Source organism: Coregonus clupeaformis, chromosome 25 (genome assembly GCF_020615455.1).
Source record: "Coregonus clupeaformis isolate EN_2021a chromosome 25, ASM2061545v1, whole genome shotgun sequence".
NCBI classification, from domain to species: Eukaryota; Metazoa; Chordata; class Actinopteri; order Salmoniformes; family Salmonidae; genus Coregonus; species Coregonus clupeaformis.
In genome coordinates this window covers 15,312,092-15,321,644 of record NC_059216.1, presented here as the reverse complement: position 1 = coordinate 15,321,644, position 9,553 = coordinate 15,312,092, and the positions used below count along the sequence as shown (strand labels likewise).

Here is a 9,553-nt window from a genome sequence, read left to right as displayed (position 1 = left end):
ACCCTCCGTTTCCTGTAGTCCACGATAAGCACCTTTGTTTTGCTCAAATTGAGGGAGAGTTTGTCCTGGCACCACACTGCCAGGTCTCTGATCTCTTCTCTGTAGGCTTCATCGTTGTCGGTGATCAGGCCTACCACCATTGTGTCGTCTGCAAACTTAATGATGGTGTTGGAGTCATGCGTGGGCACGAAGTCATGGGTGAACAGGAAGTACAGGAGGGGACTAAGCACGCACCCCTGAGGGGCCCCCCTGTTGAGGATCAGTGTGGCAGATGTGTTGTTGCCTACCCTTACCACCTGGGGGCGACTGATGCTTGGTGTGAAATAAGTGTTCTTATAAACCCAGACATTTCTATATGTAATCCCTTGATGAAATGAAAGCCACTAAAAAGAGGAGGATCCCAGCTGCTACCATATTTATTTCTCAGCTGCTCCTCTATAAAACCGGAGTAGCCTACCCCATGATGTAAACTGTGGGAAAGCGGCCTCCATTCGCTATTGGAGGCATGTCTTTTCTCCCCTGTTCCTGCCCATTTGATAATGGACCATTCTAAATCTAAACTACTTTTACATATTATAAACACAAGATTAAATTGAGAATAGTCTGATGGGTGAAAATATGATCATTTGATGAGAGAACAGGGTGTGCGGCCTGAGGTAAGGAACAGAACAGAGACTTTTCCAATCATCAATAGCCTATAGTCACATCATGCAACTAAATCTAGTGTATAGGACCTGTTTCAAATCAATGATCACTTTTACACTCAACATAGCCACTTCACTTGTTACTGAATGGGGGAAATATCCTTTCTATTTTATTCAGTTCAATTATATTCTTCTTACTATAAAATCATATCATGTAAAATAATGACACGGGACTTATAAGCGTATCTTGTCTGCTAAATGAAAAAGCCTACAGCCTATGGCATGGAGCATAGCCAGATAACATACAGTAGGCCAACTCATATTCTGTTCTTCTGAAATACATTTTCTTCATATCATAATGTTTCTTTAGACCTGACTAAAATAAATAATGGATTTATTAGACTTTTTTAAATGTAGATGTTCGAAAGGCGAGCATCAGTGGTTTGGATGTGGTTTGGAGATGCTAAACATGTTTATGTTAATTAACAATCAATTACCGTGAGACCGGCAGTCATTGACAATAACCGGCTGAAAAAAGGTCAGACTGCCACAGCCCTAAGTAGTGTTTTACCTCAAGTTACCCTACCCGTGTTACATTCAGCTCCACTCTCCCCTATGCACTCACACATGCTTAACCATGCTGCTGCTAAAAACTCTGGCTTTTAAAAAATATATATATATATTTTTTCCACCTTTATTTAACCAGGTAAGCCAGTTGAGAACCAGTTGAGAACAAGTTCTCATTTACAACTGCGACCTGGCCAAGATAAAGCAAAGCAGTGTGATAAAAACAACAGCACAGAGTTACATATGGGGTAAAACAAAACATAAAGTCAAAAATACAACAGAAATATATATACAGTGTGTGCAAATGTAGCAAGTTATGGAGGTAAGGCAATAAATAGGCCATAGTGCAAAATAATTACAATTATAATTTAGTATTAACACTAGAGTGCTAGATGTGCAGAAGATGATGTGCAAATAGAGATACTGGGGTGCAAATGAGCAAAATAAATAACAATGTATATAACAATATGGGGATGAGGTAGTTGGGTGGGCTAATTACAGATGGGCTGTGTACAGGTGCAGTGATCGGTAAGCTGCTCTGACAACTGATGCTTAAAGTTAGTGAGGGAGATAAGAGTCTCCAGCTTCAGAGATTTTTGCAGTTCGTTCCAGTCATTGGCAGCAGAGAACTGGAAGGAATGGTGGCCAAAGGAGGTGTTGGCTTTGGGGATGACCAGTGAGATATACCTGCTGGAGCGCATACTACGGGTGGGTGTTGCTATGGTGACCAATGAGCTAAGATAAGGCGGGGATTTGCCTAGCAGTGATTTATAGATGACCTGGAGCCAGTGGGTTTGGCGACGAACATGTAGTGAGGGCCAGCCAACAAGAGCGTACAGGTCACAGTGGTGGGTAGTGTATGGGGCTTTGGTGACAAAACGGATGGCACTGTGATAGACTACATCCAATTTGCTGAGTAGAGTGTTGGAGGCTATTTTGTAAATGACATCGCCGAAGTCAAGGATCGGTAGGATAGTCAGTTTTACGAGGAAATGTTTGGCAGCATGAGTGAAGGAGGCTTTGTTGCGAAATAGGAAGCCGATTCTAGATTTAACTTTGGATTGGAGATGCTTAATGTGAGTCTGGAAGGAGAGTTTACGGTCTAAGCAGACACCTAGGTATTTGTAGTTGTCCACATATTCTAAGTCAGACCCACCGAGAGTAGTGATTCTAGTCGGGCGGGCGGGTGCCAGCAGCGTTCGATTGAAAAGCATGCATTTAGTTTTACTAGTGTTTAAGAGCAGTTGGAGGCTACTGAAGGAGTGTTGTATGGCATTGAAGCTTGTTTGGAGGTTAGTTAACACAGTGTCCAATTTTTTTTCTTTTCTTCTTATTTCACCTTTATTTAACCAGGTAACCATATTTTGATTTGTTTAACACTTTTTTGGTTACTACATGACTCCATATGTGTTATTTCATAGTTTTGATGTCTTCACTATTATTCTACAGTGTAGAAAATAGTAAAAATAGAGAAAAACCCTGGAATGAGTAGGTGTGTATCAGTTCATATATATATCATATTTAGGAGTTGAGAAATAAATAAAGTATAGGAATGATCTTTTTAACAAAATCATTAAAACTGCTGATTTCCCCGCTGTGCATTAACTGCTTTTCAGGATGCATGTTTCTCTCCCCATCGTAACTTGAATGTGCCTCTAGGAATAGTTATCTCGCACAGAACACACAACAACAAGCCAACTAGACAAATAGATGAACTATTCTACTATGGGGTTGTCAGAACCAGTTTTAGCATCTTCAAAGTGCGCATCAGCAGTGCCTCAGATAAATGACTGTTCCAATCTATGAAGAAGGTGAGTGAAGCCTGTGTGTAACTAACCACCTCCACAATCTTTCCCTCCCAGTATGTGAAGCTGATGAACTTTGAGGAGGAGGTGCGGGCGTATCGTGACCTGGACGGCTTCCTGGCCAGAGCTAGCATCCTATTGGACGAAACGGCGGTGGCGCTAGATGACGTTCTGAAGAGGATGTTGCATCACGTGGAGCAGGACAGCCACGCGGCAGAGCCAGGATGCAATTTTGAGGAGGTTATGAGCATGTTGTTCACCGACGCAGGAACTCAGGAGGTTAACGGTAAGGAGATCTATATGAGGTCCCTATGTCAGGTTATAGAATTCTAATGGCAGGTTATTGATAGGTCAGGAGCATGTTGTTCACTGAAGCTGGAGCTCAGAGGATAACAGTGAGCAGCTCTATCCTAATCATAACCTTGTACAGCTCTCTATTAAGTCTATATGATAGTTTATAACAGTCTAATGACAGGTTATGACAGTCTATATGATAGTTTATAACAGTCTAATGACAGGTTATGACAGTCTATATGATAGTTTATAACAGTCTATATGATAGTTTATAACAGTGTAATGACAGGTTACAACAGTGTAATGACAGGTTACAACAGAGATTGTGATGGATGGAGGGAGACGTGTTTTGAAATCTGATAAACTGACAGACAGGTGTAATATAATGATGATCCATGTTTGGCATTAGAATTTTCCCTCTCTCTCTCTTTCTCTGTCTATCTCTCTCCCTCTCCCCCTCTCCCTCTCTCCCCCTCTCTCTACCTCCCTCCATCTCTCCCTCCCTCCCTCTCTCCCGCTCGCCTCCCTCTCTCCCGAGAGTCTTGTAACTCTCCCCACCCACTCTGGTGTATATATAACATAAGAGAGGTAATGAGGTAACGAGGAGGAGGAGACAGACGTGGGTTTTGTTGTGAGATGGTTTGTGTCGCCTCCAGACATCTCTCTATCTCTCTCTGGGCCGTGTGATGCTACCAGCCTGTTCTCTTTAGTGATTTATTGAGGGGGGTATAGAGGGAAGGAGGGATATAGGGGGAGGGAGGGATATAGAGGGGGGAGGGATATAGAGGGGGGAGGGATATAGGGGGAGGGAGGGAGGGATATGGCGGAGGGAGGGATGGATATAGGGCGAGGGAGGGATATAGGGGGAGGGATATAGGGGGAGGGATATAGGGGGGAGGGATATGGCGGAGGGAGGGAGGGATACAGGCGAGGGAGGGAGGGATATAGGGCGAAGGAGGGAGGGATATAGGGCGAAGGAGGGAGGGATATAGGGCGAGGGAGGGAGGGATATAGGGCGAGGGAGGGAGGGATATAGGGCGAGGGAGGGAGGGATATAGGGCGAGGGAGGGAGGGATATAGGGCGAGGGAGGGAGGGAGGGATATAGGGAGAGGGAGGGAGGGATATAGGGCGAAGGAGGGAGGGATATAGGGCGAAGGAGGGAGGGATATAGGGCGAGGGAGGGAGGGATATAGGGCGAGGGAGGGAGGGATATAGGGCGAGGGAGGGAGGGAGGGATATAGGGCGAGGGAGGGAGGGATATAGGGCAAGGGAGGGAGGGATATTGGGGCGAGGGAGGGAGGGAGGGATATAGGGCGAGGGAGGGAGGGATATAGGGCGAGGGAGGGAGGGAGGGATATAGGGCGAGGGAGGGAGGGATATAGGGCAAGGGAGGGAGGGATATAGGGCGAGGGAGGGAGGGAGGGATATAGGGCGAGGGAGGGAGGGATATAGGGCGAGGGAGGGAGGGAGGGATATAGGGCGAGGGAGGGAGGGATATAGGGCGAGGGAGGGAGGGATATAGGGCGAGGGAGGGAGGGATATAGAGCGAAGGAGGGAGGGATATAGGGCGAGGGAGGGAGGGATACAGGGCGAAGGAGGGAGGGATATAGGGCGAAGGAGGGAGGGATACAGGGCGAAGGAGGGAGGGATATAGGGCGAGGGAGGGATATAGGGGCGAGGGAGGGAGGGATATAGGGTGAGGGAGGGAGGGAGGGTATAGGGGCGAGGGAGGGAGGGATATAGGGCGAGGGAGGGAGGGAGGGAGGGATATAGGGCGAGGAGGGAGGGATATAGGGCAAGGGAGGGAGGGATATAGGGCGAGGGAGGGAGGGATATAGGGCGAGGGAGGGAGGGAGGGATATAGGGCGAGGGAGGGAGGGATATAGGGCGAGGGAGGGAGGGATATAGAGGCGAGGGAGGGAGGGATATAGGGCGAAGGAGGGAGGGATATAGGGCGAGGGAGGGAGGGATACAGGGCGAAGGAGGGAGGGATATAGGGCGAGGGAGGGAGGGATATAGGGCGAGGAAGGGAGGGATATAGGGCGAGGGAGGGAGGGATATAGGGCGAGGGAGGGAGGGATACAGAGCGAAGGAGGGAGGGATATAGGGCGAAGGAGGGAGGGATACAGGGCGAAGGAGGGAGGGATATAGGGCGAGGGAGGGATATAGGGCGAGGGAGGGAGGGATATAGGGCGAGGGAGGGAGGGTATAGGGCGAGGGAGGGAGGGATATAGGGCGAGGGAGGGAGGGATATAGGGCGAGGGAGGGAGGGATATAGGGCGAAGAAGGGAGGGATATAGGGCGAAGGAGGGAGGGATATAGGGCGAGGGAGGGAGGGTTACAGGGCGAGGGAGGGAGGGATACAGGGAGAGGGAGGGAGGGATATAGGGCGAGGGAGGGAGGGATATAGGGCGAGGGAGGGAGGGATATAGGGCGAGGGAGGGAGAGATATATAGGGCGAGGGAGGGAGGGATACAGGGTGAGGGAGGGAGGGATATAGGCGAGGGAGGGAGGGATATAGGGGCGAGGGAGGGAGGGATACAGGGCGAGGGAGGGAGGGATACAGGTCGAGGGAGGGAGGGATACAGGGCGAGGGAGGGAGGGATACAGGGCGAGGGAGGGAGGGATACAGGGCAAGGGAGGGAGGGATATAGGGCGAGGGAGGGAGGGATATAGAGCGAGGGAGGGAGGGATATAGGGCGAGGGAGGGAAGGAGGGATACAGGGCGAGGGAGGGAGGGATACAGGGCGAGGAGGGAGGGATACAGGGCGAGGGAGGGAGGGAGGGATACAGGGCGAGGGAGGGAGGGAGGGATACAGGGCGAAGGAGGGAGGGATACAGGGCGAGGGAGGGAGGGAGGGAGGGATATAGGGCGAGGGAGGGAGGGATGCAGGGCGAGGGAGGGAGGGATACAGGGCGAAGGAGGGAGGGATATAGGGCGAGGGAGGGAGGGATATAGGGCGAGGGAGGGAGGGATACAGGGCGAGGGAGGGAGGGATATAGGGCGAGGGAGGGAGGGATACAGGGCGAGGGAGGGAGGGATACAGGGCGAGGGAGGGAGGGATACAGGGCGAGGGAGGGAGGTATACAGGGCGAGGGAGGGAGGGAGGGATACAGGGCGAAGGAGGGAGGGATATAGGGCGAAGGAGGGAGGGATATAGGGGCGAGGGAGGGAGGGATGTAGGGCGAGGGAGGGAGGGATACAGGGCGAGGGAGGGAGGGATACAGGGCGAGGGAGGGAGGGATATAGGGTGAGGGAGGGAGGGATACAGGGCGAGGGAGGGAGGGATATAGGGCGAGGGAGGGAGGGATACAGGGCGAGGGAGGGATACAGGCGAAGGAGGGAGGGATATAGGGCGAGGAGGGAGGGATATAGGGCGAGGGAGGGAGGGATATAGGGCGAGGGAGGGAGGGATATAGGGTGAGGGAGGGAGGGAGGGATACAGGGCGAGGGAGGGAGGGAGGGATACAGGGCGAGGGAGGGAGGGAGGGATACAGGGCGAGGGAGGGAGGGAGGGATACAGGGCGAAGGAGGGAGGGATACAGGGCGAAGGAGGGAGGGATATAGGGCGAGGGAGGGAGGGATACAGGGCGAGGGAGGGAGGGATACAGGGCGAGGGAGGGAGGGATACAGGAAGAGGGAGGGAGGGATACAGGGCGAGGGAGGGAGGGATATAGGGCGAGGGAGGGAGGGAGGGATATAGGGCGAGGAGGGAGGGATACAGGGCGAGGGAGGGAGGGATACAGGGCGAGGAGGGAGGGAGGGATACAGAGCGAAGGAGGGAGGGAGGGATACAGGGCGAGGGAGGGAGGGAGGGATACAGGGCGAAGGAGGGAGGGATACAGGGCGAGGGAGGGAGGGATATAGGGTGAGGGAGGGAGGGATACAGGGCGAGGGAGGGAGGGAGGGATATAGGGTGAGGGAGGGAGGGATATAGGGCGAGGGAGGGAGGGATATAGGGCGAGGGAGGGATATAGGGGGGCGGGAAGGGATATGGGGGGGGAGGGAGGGATATGGAGCGAGGGAGGGAGGGATACAGGGCGAAGGAGGGAGGGATACAGGGATTGTGTTTTAGAGCCTAATCATGACTGGCTGCCACTGGAAACCCAGTCCAGTCCAGTCCGCTGTGGTTGTATCAAGGCTCTTGTTGAACACTGTTTCATTATTTGTTTTGTGTATTGAAAATCTTACCTCTTCAAGTTACCTGTGCATGCATGTGTGTGTGTGCGTGTGCGTGTGTGTGTGTGTGTGTGTGTGTATGAACAACACCGCCACAATCCTCTAACCCCCTGTCTGTCCCCCCTGTCTGTCCCCCTTGTCTGTCCCCCCTGCAGTCCACCTGGTATCGGAGACTATCCAGGGAGTGACAGCCACCACCACTGGAATCCAGTACCAACAGTCCTGGCTATGTATCCTGTAAGGTTCCCCAACTGGCAGCCCGAGGGTGATTTTATTCGGCCCCCTAAGTTTTCTGAACAAATGTTTTTTATTTTTTATTTTATTTTTCATTGTTAAAAAAAAAACAGCAAATCAGCTCAGTGTGATTGTCCTTTAGGAGAGATACAGATCCTCCTACACCCTTAATTATTCAACATTTTATTGTTACAGCCTGAATTCAAAATGGATTAAGTAGATTTTTTTAATCATCCATCTACATACAATACCCTATAATGACAAAGTGAAAACATGTTTTTAGAAAATTGTGCTAATTTATTGAAAATGAACTACACACATACCTCATTTACATAAGAATTCACACCCAAGTCAATACTTTGATGAATCACCTTTGGTAGCGATTACAGCTGTGAGTCTTTCTGGGTGAGTCTCTAAGAGCTTTCCACACCTGGATTGTGCAACATTTGCCCATTATTCTTTTCAAAATTCTTCAAGCTCTGTCAAATTGGTTGTTGATCATTGCTAGACAACCATTTTCAAGTCTTGCCATAGATTTTCAAGTAGATTTAAATCAAAACTGTAACTCTGCCACTCAGGAACATTCACTGTCTTCTTGGTAAGCAACTCCAGTGTAGATTTGGCCTTGTGTTTTAGGTTATTGTCCTACTGAAAGGTGAATTCATCTCCCAGTGTCTGGTGGAAAGCAGACTGAACCAGGTTTTCCTCTAGGATTTTCCCTGTGCTTAGCTCCATTCCGTTTCTTTTTTATCCTGAATAACTCCTTAACAATTACAAGTATACCCATAGCATAACGCAGCCACCAACATGCTTGAAAATAGTGGTACTCAGGGATGTGTTGTGTTGGATTTGCCCTAAACATAATACTCTGTATTCAGGACAAAAAGTTCATTTCTTTGCAACATTTTTTTCAGTATTACTTTAGTACCTTGTTGCAAACAGGATGCATGTTTTGGAATATTTTTATTATTTTTATCACTCTGTCATTTCGGTTAGTATTTTGGAGTAACTACAATGTTGTTGATCCATCCTCAGTTTTCTCCTATCACAGCCATTAAACTCTGTAACTGTTTTAAAGTCACCATTGGCCTCATGGTGAAATCCCTGAGCAGTTTACTTCCTCTCCAGCAACTGAGTTAGGAAGGACGCCTGTATCTTTGTAGTGACTGGGTGTATTGATATACCATCCAAAGTGTAATTAAAAACTTCACCATATATTAAATGTCTGCTTTTTGTTTTTACTAATCTACCAATAGGTGCCCTTCTTTGCGAGGCATTGGAAAATCTCCCTGGTCTTTGTGGTTTAATCTGTGTTTGAAATTCACTGCTCGACTGAGGGACCTTAGAGATAATTGTATGCATGGGGTACAGAGATGAGGTAGTCATTCAAAAATCATGTTAAACACTATTATTGCACACAGAGTGAGTCCATGCAACTTATCATGTGATTTGTTCAGCAAATGTTTTACTCCTGAACGTATTTAGGCTTACCATAACAAAGGGGTTGAATACTTATTGACTCAAGACATTTCAGCTTTTCATTTGTAATTAATTTGTAACAATTTCCTGTAAGACACAGGGACCTGTAATATATAGGGACCTGTAATATATAGGGACCTGTTAGACATAGGGACCTGTAATATATAGGGACCTGTAATATATAGGGACCTGTAATATATAGGGACCTGTAATATATAGGGACCTGTAATATATAGGGACCTGTTAGACATAGGGACCTGTAATATATAGGGACCTGTAATATATAGGGACCTGTAATATATAGGGACCTGTAATATATAGGGACCTGTAATATATAGGGACCTGTAAT

General features: G+C 48.9%; 1 protein-coding gene across 1 annotated transcript in view; it reads left to right on the top strand.

Moving 5' to 3' along the window:
* Window positions 1-3,076: 3,076 nt before the first annotated feature.
* slc4a11 (solute carrier family 4 member 11) overlaps window positions 3,077-9,553 on the top strand; it is a 94,375-nt gene continuing 87,898 nt past the window's right edge. The window contains exons 1-2 of the mRNA XM_041870129.2: window positions 3,077-3,302; window positions 7,647-7,728. Coding sequence (XP_041726063.2) covers window positions 3,086-3,302; window positions 7,647-7,728 — 299 coding nt within the window. The 5' untranslated portion in view covers window positions 3,077-3,085. The remainder of the gene's footprint in view (window positions 3,303-7,646; window positions 7,729-9,553) is intronic.